Here is a 12703-nt window from a genome sequence, read left to right on the forward strand (position 1 = left end):
TGACTTTTTGTTTAGCAGCCAAACCCTTAACCACTGCACCACCAGGGCCCCAGTAATGTAAATAGGCACATTATATTATGGAAACTGATTGAAGCTTTTAGCATGTGCTGTAGAGAAACTTTCTCCAAACCCTTCTGCAACAAAGAGATATTTATTGTGACATAACAGAAAACAAAATGAGAAATGGGTTGCAAGCACTCAGGCCATAAACCAGACCAAATTCCAAAGAAGTGCAATCTGTAAGTGCCTTTTATACAATTTTGACAGGTACTGATTCATTGCAAATAAATTACTTGCAGTCTATGATAGGTTACAACAAAGACAAAGAACTAATATCATAATTGGGTGGCCTTTTCTTGTTTTTCTTTGCTAACAATGAGTCTCTTGACTCAGGGTCCTGGGTCTGTCATGTGATGGTTGTTTTTATTTGTTATGTGGGCCATGTATGATATTGGATAGATCTTTAACTTGATTCCTGGCGTAAATTGTTATTTAGTTTTGGTAGCGCACCTTCTGTCCATTGAACCGGTTAGAGCACTTTGTGCCACTTCTTTGATGTAGTTTTCTATTGTTTCAGGCTTTTCAGAATCTGACAAATAAGTTGGCCTTTTGTGATTAGGCCTATGGTGGTTGGGTTAACCCTTTATCAACAGCATTGGAGAACTTTTAGAATTGGGTAAAAGAGTATAAATTTGAATGGTTTAGTTTATTCCCCATCCTTCAAATTACTATATTAAACTATAAAAAGTGTTTTGCTTATTGTTAAAGTTTTTCATAAAGGGCTCCCCAAGGATTCTGAGATTCTCCAAGGATCCAATAATACTTAGAATGAACTACTTTGTTCATTTTTTAAGGATCTTTTGTAAACAAACAGTAAGTTAAATTAAAAGAATTTTTTTTAATGATTAAAGTAAGGCAAAACTATCTGTTCATGTTTCTTAGTATGGTATCTTTTTGAATACAATAAAATTGATTTTCAGCTAAAAACATTTTAATTTTTACTCTTATTCATTCTAGCTAGCCTACTTCATTTTTCTTTGCACAGCTACCCCAGCACCAATTATCCGGGATTAGTAAGAGTTGTTTCTGTAAAATATAGACACTGTCTAGGGCAGAATAAATGTAGTGTCAAACAGACCTGAGTAAAAATCTCTACTCTGTCACTTATTAATCAGTCTTGTCATTTAACCTCCGTATGCTTTGGTTTCCTTATCTGTAAAATTGGTGTCATTAATTCCATAAGGATTATGAGAATTAGAGATAAAAAATATAAAGCACTTAGAGCAGTGTATGGCACCTTTCAAACATTCAATAAATATTAGAGACTGTTGTTGATGTTATACATCCCTTCAGTTGAGAGAATCAGAATGTATCTCTCAAGATAACCGTGATGCAGAAAGCAGAATAAAGTCTGACAAACATGACCTTTGTTGAATTATCAATGGTGAAAGTGTGCCAGAATACAAATAAAGGTTTGCCTTTTCTTTCATTTTTCTCTCCATATCTTAAAGCACTCTGGAGCAGATGCCCTGGAGTTAAATTTATCATGTCCACATGGCATGGGAGAAAGAGGAATGGGCCTGGCTTGTGGACAGGTAAGAACCTTTACTGCTGCCCCCATGTTTGTTTATGTGACATGACAGGCTCCTGCCTGAATGGTTTACTATACATTAGCAAGGAGACAGGTGGATCAGATGACTGGTTTGAGACTCTCAGGTCTGCATTGTTTAAATATTTACTGCTTAAAAAGTGGAAAATGAGAGAAGCTGAAATTACAGCAACTGTTTAGTTTTACTGAGGAAAATATCACATTATGTGCTTGACAGGAAGTAATATCATAACAAAGAGTTTTTTAAAGTGCTGAAGCAGAATTGGCTGATTTCGAATGCAGCGTTCTTTATTCATTCCTGATGCTGATCCAGTTTCCCTGGAGCAATACACTGTACAAAATGCATTGTTCGTGGTGATTTTGTGGTAAATGGGGCACAGCACAAATTGCATTTTACATTGTTTAGCATATGATCATTATTCCCTACCTGTGTTTGGGGAGTTGCAAAAAGACTTTGATGCTATTTTTATTTTTGGATACAATAAGTGGAAACTTCATGCTAAAATACTTTAAAAAACCTAATGCATAAAATGTGAAAAATATGTTAATTTGTCAAAAATACTAGATTTTTATGTAACTAGTTAGTGTTGTATGTGATGTAAAAGCTTAACGTTAAAAAGGTAAGTGTTTTGCATTTAATTTATCTTTCCTACGCCAGATGAAAATGGTGTGAATGAAATGATACAAAATGTAATTTATGATAGATTTTCTAGTCCCGGAAAGTTTGCTTGTACCTGCGCATATGGCACAGGGCCTTGAACATAGTAGGTGCCCAGGTTTTTTTTCTTCTTCTTCTTCTTTGAAGTCATTGTCTTGGTGTGAATTAAACTCAGTGGCACTTAATTTGGGAGGACAATAATTTCTGCTTAGTCAAATGAACATAGGTTGCTATTTTCATATTTGCATTCAGGGAGAATTGTAAAGTGCCTTGTAAATATTTAATTAACATTCAGAATAGATTCGTGAATTAGGAAGATACCATTCTTATGTAGCAGCAAAAGGGAAAAAGGTATATTCTCTTCTACTCACAAGCCACCCAGAAGATCAGTATGTGTGGTAACAGAACTAAGCCTTGAAATTACTCTGTGTAGGAAGTGGGGGGAGGGAATCAGTAAATGGAATCATTGACTTTTAAGAGTTAAGTGATTAGATATTAGTAGGTACGTTGAGATGTGTAACTTGATTGAAAGGAGGAAGGCTCCTAAAAGGATACAGGGAGCAAAGGGCCTGAGGTGTAATACCCTCTTCCCAGCTTGAGTGGAAGTTCACCCTGTACCCCTTTCACAGTCTCTGAAACTCAGAACCAAAATACTTTTCAGTTATACAAATTAAAACAGCTATTGAAAATTTGAATCTATTGACTGCTTACTTAGAAAAGGATGCATTTTAATATTCCTTTAGGAAGCTTCCTTTGAATTGTATTTTTATAATTTATATATTTGAACAATAAAGCTAACATAATCATTTTGCTCCAATATTTTTTAAAATGATCACTCTGCCTCAAGATACATGAATGTTCAGTATTTTAAATGACGGGAAGAAAGAATATTTGTGGGTTAAAAAAATGTTTTACTATAACTGATTATTTGGAGTGAGCACAAATACATCTGGGGCATGTTTGTCTTTTCCTCTATTTTCTCTTTCTCTTTCTCTGTCCCCTGTCTGCATTGCTTTTTCTTCCTCCTTCCATAAGGTTCAGAGTCCTGAACGCTTGTGAATTGGTGGGATGGGGAATTTGTACTCAGCCTTGGGGCATTGAGGAGCCATTTCAGTTCCTCTTTCCCATCACAATGTGACATTTTATTCCTTTTGTTAAAAGCCCTCTCCGTGCAAGCAAGAGCTCTTTGCATTGCCAGAGCCTAATAAATGCTTATTTATGAATGAAAGAAACTGACATTAGTTAGACAGAATTTAACCCTTTAGTTATCACATTTTTATTTTTTCATTTTTTTGCAGCATGTGTTTTCAGTATTGGAATGCATGCTTACTAACTGAGTGTTTTTAAACTTTTGCTTGGTAGTATTGACTTTGAGAAATATGATCTGGTAATGCAAACCACCAAAAAGGCATGTGGCACTACCGATTTGTGGTATGACAATATACCAGTAAGAACTAAATAGAGAATTTATTGCGGGCACTTTTCCATTAGGTTACATGGGGAACCTCTGGTTTTCCAAATATGACACAGAAAAAAACAAAATAACCCCAACAGGGCTCCCTGACTATCACATAGAAAAGCCATAATTCTGCTTGCAAGCCTTATCTCACAGAAATAAAGGAAAAAAAGGCAAAAGCTTACAAACCTAACACATCCAGGAAGCATCACGTAATAGAATGCTCAGTCTATACAACAATGAGGTTCCAGCTCAGGTCTGCTGAACTTCATGCTTTTCAAAAGGGACCCTGGGATAATGTACTACCTATGAGTTCCAGAGGCATAAAAAGTGGCTGATATACCCTTAAACCCATAGTAACTAAAGGGATGTTAGTACAATGTACTTTTCTCTCTGAACACTAGTTTTCCCCCCTTATCTAAATATTTTCTCACAAATATTGAATACATGAAAAATACTGCCTTTGTACCTAAGTGATCATTTTTGTAGAATCAGCAGAAATTAGCCGTGTGTGTGTGTGTGTGTTTATTGTGTGTGTGTGTTTATTTCTAATCTCTTTCTAAATGTTTCCATACCAAAAAAAAAAAAAAAACCCAGCTGCCATTGAGAAGATTCCAACTCATAGTGACCCTAAAGGACAGAATAGAGCTGCCCCTTAGGGTTTCCAAGGAGCACCTGGAGGATCCAAACTGCTGACCTTTTGGTTAGCAGCCGTAGCTCCTAACCTCTACGCCACCAGGGTTTCCTAATGTTTCCAAGATAGGCTAAAATTATATAAAATTTATGAACAAGGGAAGGCCATAACTTCTACTCTACAACATAAAAAACAAACAAAAAACCCAAACCTGTTGCCATCGTGTTGATTTTAACTCATGGTGACCCCACATTTGTCAGACTACAATTGTTCCATAGGGCTTTCAATGACTATGATTTACTCTAGTAGATAGCCAGGACTTTTTCCACAGAGCTGCAGGGTAGATTCAAACCACCAATCTTTTGATTAGTAGCTGAGCACAAACTGCACCACCCAAGGACCACTACAACATAAAGACATCATATTTACATATAGAATTTATAAAAATAAAGTCCCAAGCTGATCTTCGAAATTTGAATTGTGTATTTCCTGCAAAGTGAAACTTCAAACAAAATCTTAAACCTTATTGTTTCAAGGCAATTTCATTCTGTTTTCTTTTTGTCAACCGTCTGTGTCACCTTGATTAAGCCACTTACTCTCCTGAACCATCAGTTTCCATCTCTAAAATATAGGGTTTAAACTAGAAGACGTTTAAACCCCTTTTCAGCTTTAATATTCTGTGATCTTAACATTATAATTTAGCAGGCTAATATGTTATTTTCAAACTATCTGTAACCAGCATTGATAACAGAAAATTACTAAAGAAATAAACAGTAAAGCATATTTTGCTACTCTTTTTAAAAAACATTTTAGCATTTTCCCTGACATACATAGGAGTAGGAGTTACTGTTTACTTATGTGATTCCTAATTGCTTTTACATCAATATATGCTGCTTAATTTTTGGAATATTTGACTTTATTGACAAATGAATTTCTACGTAGCTATTGTTCAAATACGTCTTTGACTGGTTTAATAGACTTCTTTTACTTAGCGTGGCCCAGACAGAACCCTTGACCTTTCATACGCCAAGCCTACTCTTCAATCAGATTTTATCGTTTTAGCTAATGGTACCCCCAGTAACCTTGATGTTCAAACAAAGGTGAAAATATGCTCCAGTTTTGGTTATAACCATTTGAAAGAGTCAGAGTTATATTACCACATTTGAAATATATATAAATATATACATATATATATGTATATTTATACTAATCTTCCTTCTCAGAATAAACCTCTGAATTAATTTTTATCTCATTTAACAGATTTTTTTAAAAAGCTTAGACTTATTTGTCCCAGTTCACAAAGCTGGTCTGCCTATTAACCTGAATATAAGGAATGTAAAAATAATTTTTATTTTTACCTAGGATAAACCAGAAAAAACAAAACAAAACACCAAACCCACTGATTGCTGTTGAGTCAATTCCAACACATAGTGACCATAAACAACAGAGTAGAACCGCCGCATAGTTTCCAAGGAAAAGCTGTTGGATTCAAACTGGCGACGTTTTGGTTATCAGCCAAGCTCTTTACTGCACCACTAGGGTTCCTTCTACCTAGGATCCAAAAAAACCAAACCTGTTGCCATGGAGTTGATTCCGACTCAGCAACCCCATAGGACGGAGTAAAACTGCCCCATAGGGTTTCCAAGGAGCATCTGGTGGATTCAAACTGATGACCTTCTGGTTAGCAGCCCAACTCTTAACTGCTGCACCACGAATGTTTCCATACCTGGGGTAGTTCCTAGCAAGTATCTATTCCAATATTAGTGTCGAATATTATTATTAACAACAGCAACAAAAAAATGCAGCATTAGGTTCACTGACATTCTTTGTAGTTCTGAAATTCTGTTTCTCTAAACATAAAAACATAAGCAAAACCTGAACCTACTACCAAGGTGTGCTGTCTCGTAGGAACAGGGGACCTTCTTTGATACCTTAACATTGAGGTTTAAAGTTGTTTACATGCAATCTCTGTAAACCATTTCCAACATATTTTATAGACATAACTGAACTGTAATAAATTCTATTAAATCTTATCTAAAATGGCACTTCTTTAATGTACTTTGTTCTTCCTAAATGCTAAGTGTTCTTACAGCACTGACTAAATAACCCTCATTTGTCCTTTTATAATTATACTGAAGCTTTTTGTTTTCACCCTGCAGACCCTTCTAAACCATGATCAGACTCTGGCTGTGGCTGAGTAGACTTCAAAAAGCTTTTTGTTATTGTTGTTGATTGGTTTTGTTCTTTTTTTTTTTAATTTGAAATTACTACCAATATTTTAAAAATAGGTCGATTTGACAGAAAAAGCCTACTCTCACTTTTCTTGGAATAATGGGATGATATGGCCACACTTGACCTACATTCCCATGTAGGAATAAGAAACTAAGGCTTAATAAGGTTTCTAAAACACTGTGCCTGGTCCATGTAAAGAGTCAGCAAACATTTGAACAGGAATTGGTGTTCATTCTCATACACAGATTGGATCAGAATGTGTCTTTTCTGATTCAACCTTTAAAACCAACCCAGTATTTTTACAGACTCTCTGAGTTCCTGACATTGAAGTGCTCTGAGCTGCCTTCTTCAGCCAGCAGTGGCTTTACTTCTTTAAACCTACCATTAGCTACCAAAGGAAAAATAGCTGGTAAGGTAGGTTGGGTGGTGATATGGGATAAGATGCCTTGTCTTGTTTTTGGCTCCTATTTTATCATCTACATGGCAAGAAAGAAGAGTAAAAGACAGTTCCACAAAGTTTCTCAATACTAGTCACTTAATCCTCTTCATCTGATTTTTCTTTTTCTGTCATTAGAAACTACATAATTTTTTTTTTTAAACTTTGTCCGTTTTTTCACACAAGGTCTTTGCCTTGAGTCAATGATGTGGCATAGTATAGTATAGAATTTTTGGACTGACAGGAGCCTGAAATATTGTCCAATTTAATCCCCTTATTTACAGAAGAGGAACTGGGGACAGAGAAAATGCCCAGTTTGCCTTAGCCTAAGGTAGCGAGCATCACTAACTAGCAAGGCCCACGGCTTAGTGTCCCAGTCACTGACTCTGTCTGTTGCTCTGTCCAGTATTTCCTACAGTGTCATTTGGGTATATCCAAATCTCTGGTCAACTGAATAAGCCAGTACAATCTCATGTGTACTTCTGAGTTTGTACCTTCGTGCTGTGTTTGTACCTTTGTGCAGGCTACTATTCCTTCTGCCTGAAATTCATACATTCTTAACTGAAATTATCCAACTATATATCATCTGTCTAGTTCTATTTCCAATGGCATCTAATTCATAAATTGGGTATGTCTTATCAATCAACCAAACTTTCTATGAAAAGGGAGAATATACTATATGTGAAAGGATTTAAATGTGGAAACTATGCAATACTCTCACTTGAAATTGAGAGATTGGCACCCTGGTGGCACAGTGGTTAAGTGTTTGCCTGCTAACCAAAAGATCGGCAGTTCAAATCCACCAACCACTCCTTGCAAACCATATGGAGCAGTTCTACTCTGTCCTATGGGGTTTCTATCAGTTGGAATCGATTTGACAGCAATGGATTTGGTTTGGTTTAAGGACTAAAACACAAATTTGGATTTCTTTACATAATAGTTCTAAGAGGCTACAGAACTGTTGTGTTTCTGGTCCATCTAGGACTCCCTTTGTTCCGTGCTTTGGATGCCTTCATCCTAGTGTGACTGCTAAGTAGTTCAGAGCTATTTCAGTACAGATTTTTGTTTTTCTGAGAGAAAATTTCAAAATGAGTTATTTGGAGAGAAGAATGCCCTTCTCTTCATAGGCAGAACAAGTGCCTGGGATAAAGATGGCGAGTCTACTGTTATCACCTGGTATATCTTGCTACCTCACAACCCTCTTCCCTTTATTTACACACATTCTATGCATAGAATTTTTAAACACTGGAATGTTCAATTCAAACAGTCTTAATATTTGTTTTATTGTCAGGAAATAGATATACAGCCAAGAAAGAACAAAAGTGTTTAAAAGTGGTAAATCTTAAAATGTTCAGCTGTCTTAAAGGATTATTGACTACAGTTAGGACCACCCAAAATGGCACTTTGATAGATCCCTCATGATCTGTTCTGTGTTCAAATTTAATTTATACTGTGTATGTTTATTTAAAAAAAAAGGAAGGAAGGGAAGGAAGGGAACGGAAGGGAAGGGAAGGGAAGGGAGGGGAAGGGAGGGGAAGGGAGGGGAAGGGAGGGGAAGGGAGGGGAAGGGAGGGGAAGGGAGGGGAAGGGAGGGGAAGGGAGGGGAAGGGAGGGGAAGGGAGGGGAAGGGAGGGGAAGGGAAGGGAAGGGAAGGGAAGGGAAGGGAAGGGAAGGGAAGGGAAGGGAAGGGAAGGGAAGAAGGGAGGGAGGGAGGGAGGGAGGGAGGGAGGGAGGGAGGGAGGAAGGAAGGAAGGAAGGAAGGAAGGAAGGAAGGAAGGAAGGAAGGAAGGAAGGAAGGAAGGAAGGAAGGAAGGAAGGAAGGAAGGAAGGAAGGAAGGAAGGAAGGAAGGAAGGAAGGAAGGAAGGAAGAGAAAGGTTTTGTGGCTGTTACAATGTGCCAAAATTATTCCTAAGACATTAGCCACAAACTATTACCCTTGCCGAAGAACAGATACCTATCATTAGGAAAAGAATCTAAAACTTAGTGTGGGACCGCATTGCCCAGATGTGCTGGTATTTTCCCTTCCTCCAGCATCTGCGTTAACAGAACTTTTATCTCACATGCAGTATCACTGTCCAGAGTGATGACCACATCCCTCCTTGGATCACATCCCTGTCAGATGTCTGCGTAGGGAACAACCTAAAGATACTTCTTATAAGGCCAAAACAGCTGACAGGTCATAGTAATTCCTATATTTCCCAGAGGGGTGAAAGTTCTAGCGATCTCAGGAGTATGAGAAATCGAAGTAACTCAATTGTTAGGGAAAGGAACTTGTGAGCCCCACCAGCAGTAAAATGCAGCAAGTTGAAGTCACAGTTGCCTTTCTGGAATCTCTTTGAGGATCTAAAGTGAGGATCACGGCTGAGTAAAAGGTAAAAGATGGACGTTTACCCTTCGATAATGCTCATGATGTATGTGCCCATGAGGCCTCCTATGTTTCAAGTTGATTTCTCTCACTTCTCTTGGCTCCAATCCCTGTTAGATATACTAGTGGTAAAGTGCTACCTTGTTCTCAATAGTGTGTTTATTCATGTTAATCAGCATAGGAAATTCTTGGGTAGTGTAAATGGTTAATGCTCTTTCTTGGCTGCTAATGGAAAGGTGGAGGTTCGAGTCTACCCAGAGTCACCCCAGAAGCAAGGTCTAGAGATCTACTTCCAAAAAATCAGCCATTGAAAACCCTATGGAACACAGTCATTCTATGATACACATGGTCTCGCCATGAGTTGGAGTCAACTTGACAGTAACTGCTTAAATCAGCATGGATGTACATAAGCTTGTGCTAGAGAGCTGAAACGTGAGGTCTGTGAGCTGAGTGGATAAATATAGGAAAGGTGAGGTTAGTTTCAGTGGGTTGGGCCTGTGAGACATCAAATGTACAGATTTAGAAATCATTGCATTGTAAAATATCATAGTTCCATGAAGAGACATGAGAAATGGCTGTGTGGTATATGTTTTGCAAAGATGACTAAAATCTGATATTACCTATAAACATTTGATTTATCCTATTCTCTTTTATTTTTCTTGTGGCAGCGTAATTTTAGAAGTGCTTTAAAATGAACTATCAACTTGTTTATGAGACAAAAGTATCACTAATCAAAAAGAAATATTTGCTTTTTATTGTATTACTCAACTTTTTATTTGATTTTAATTCTCAGCCATTTACACAGACATGGGTGCTTGCATAAGTAGATAACTACAGGAGATCGGTAAGAAGCATTTATATAACAGCCAACATTTTGCCTAAAGCTGATTCTCTGAGTTCTCCATTTTAGTTATTAATGTTGGTTAATGATATAAAAATGATTGCTTTCTTTTAAAAATTATACATTTTTAGTAGAAAGTAATACCATTTAAATCTAACTGAAATATCACTTTTAGGTGGGGAGTATTATTGTGTTTATCTAGGACAGCAATTGTGTGACAGTCAAAAAAATATGTAGTAACAAATAGGTGGACTTCCTGGTGAATGGTTACAAGAAAAACATACAAATATATACTTTTTAAGTTTCATATGGTTTTTATTATGTTCATTATTTGTTATATTCCAGAAATAAAGTACTAATTTTGTTGTTGTTGTTAGGTGTCATCAAGTCAGTTCCGACTCATAGCAACCCTACATACAACAGCATGAAACACTCCCTGACCCTTCGCCATCCTCACAATTGTTTTAATGTTTGAGCTTATTGTTGCAGCCACTGTGTCAATCCATCTCTTTGAGGGTCTTCCTCTTTTCGACGACCCTGTACTCTACCAAGCATGATGTTCTTCTCCAGGAACTGGTCCTTCCTAATAACGTGTCCAAAGTATGTGGGATGAAGTCTCACCATCCTCACTTCCAATAAGCACTAATGGCATTTCAAATGTTTTAAAAAAAATCACCCTCAAATGATAGTTGTTAATACCACCTTGAGCTTGGGAATTATAATAAAGCTTTTGATATGCTTGTTGACTACAGGATAAAAAATAAACTAAATATACCTTTGACCTAAAGAGAAAGAGGTGAGGGCGACATGGAGAAGCTATGATTACAGTTTATGAAATCATAGTGCGTTTGAATAGCATGTCACATCAGGATTAGCAGCACAGAGTACAGACATGGTGGGAAACCAAGATTACTAAAATATGAATATTGGCAACTTAATTTAGGGTGCAGTTACAGGACCCAACTAGCCTAGTACATTTGGAAGAACTGATGGACAAGACTAAGTCATGCATCAGAAGCCATCATGCATATTAGGATAAAAGCAAGACAGTAGACCAGAAAACTAACAAGCACTCAAGAGCTAAGAGGCACGTGGGCAACAGAGTTCAAGATAAGGCTAGAAAGAGGCTCATGAATAAGAGAAATCATGGGAAGGGATAAGAGGCACCAATCTCAAGAAAACCTTAAAATTCAGGCAACTTTCTATCTCAGTGGGAAAGTTTTTATACACTTCCTGCTGGGGTAGAACCAATCTTTTAAAGTGCAGTCAATTTAGGGTTTCCAGCTGGGAGTAGGTAAGCCATGTAAGGACGGAAGAACGTGGATTTGCCTGACCAAAGAAGGAAATATTGGGGGCAATAAATAAATAAATAAATCCAGGAAAGTAGATATAACCGTGACATTTACAACGTAGGAGCATTGATTAAAGATTGAAGCCTACATGGCTTTTGTCACCATTGTTAGGCAGCTGTATTCTCAGAGAACTATTAGGACCGCCCCCCAGTCAAATACAAGGTGGTGCTTAATGGGAATCACAGATTCTACACAGACATAAAATCTGTCTTGGTATTGATTGCACTGTCAATATCTTACTGACGATCAAGTTTTGTAGCTAATATTGTTTTTTCCTCACCAAAAGTAATAATATATTAAGCAGCAATATGATTAATAAATATATACTCTACAGAAAGATGATATTTAATGAGGAATTAATTTAAAGCAAGAATTACCATTTTAGCCACTTTGAGATGTCTTGAACGTCTTTGGTTCTTTCCTCGTGTTATTTGCTATTTGTTTTTTTCTAGGGTTGATAGTTTGAGTGTTCATCCTCCTCCCCATAGCTGTTGCTACTGGAATGTTCAGTTTTTAAAGGCCTTATAAAAGAATAAATAAATAAAGTGAGATGGGAGAACAAGAAAAAAGCTATGCAAATAGTTGATGCTTGTGGAAAAAAACTAGTGAATGAATGTCAAAGGCTAAATTTCCTTAAATTTTTTTTTTTTTTTAGCAATTTAAAATTGGTGTGGTGAATGGAAATGTATTAAATCCAATTTAAATATATTAAATGCAATTTAAAACTTGTAAAAAGAAGTCTTTCTAGATCAAGTTGCACATTCAGATTCAGTTGCTGAGTATTCACGTCTCATTAGAAGAGGATATAGATTTTTCTCTCATATTTGTAAAATTTCTCTATATAATGAACAGAAATATTTGTTGATAGTTTTTCTCTGCTATTTTTTTTTCTTTGTCTATACCTGAAACTCCATGACAGCGTGGCATGTTTACCACTCCTGTATTTACTGTAACCGTGTTTTGCCTGATAGGAGAGAACTTGATATATGAAGGAATGATAGGATTCCCTTCGCTTCTGTTGTCTATTTTTATTTTTCTTCTGTTCCCTCTTGGTTCTGCTTCTAACTTTTTTCCCTCAGTCTCAAACTTAAAGAATAGCTTTTTTATTTAGGAGAAATA

At 36.8% G+C, this 12703-nt stretch overlaps 1 protein-coding gene across 4 annotated transcripts in view; it reads left to right on the forward strand.

Moving 5' to 3' along the window:
* DPYD (dihydropyrimidine dehydrogenase) overlaps positions 1 to 12703 on the forward strand; it is a 981230-nt gene that overhangs the window by 628222 nt on the left and 340305 nt on the right. For all 4 annotated transcript variants that reach the window (XM_049875731.1, XM_049875734.1, XM_049875732.1 and 1 more), the window contains one exon: positions 1512 to 1595. In XM_049875731.1, the coding sequence (XP_049731688.1) occupies positions 1512 to 1595 (84 nt within the window). The remainder of the gene's footprint in view (positions 1 to 1511; positions 1596 to 12703) is intronic.

Source organism: Elephas maximus, chromosome 3 (assembly GCF_024166365.1).
Source record: "Elephas maximus indicus isolate mEleMax1 chromosome 3, mEleMax1 primary haplotype, whole genome shotgun sequence".
Lineage (NCBI taxonomy): Eukaryota > Metazoa > Chordata > Mammalia > Proboscidea > Elephantidae > Elephas > Elephas maximus.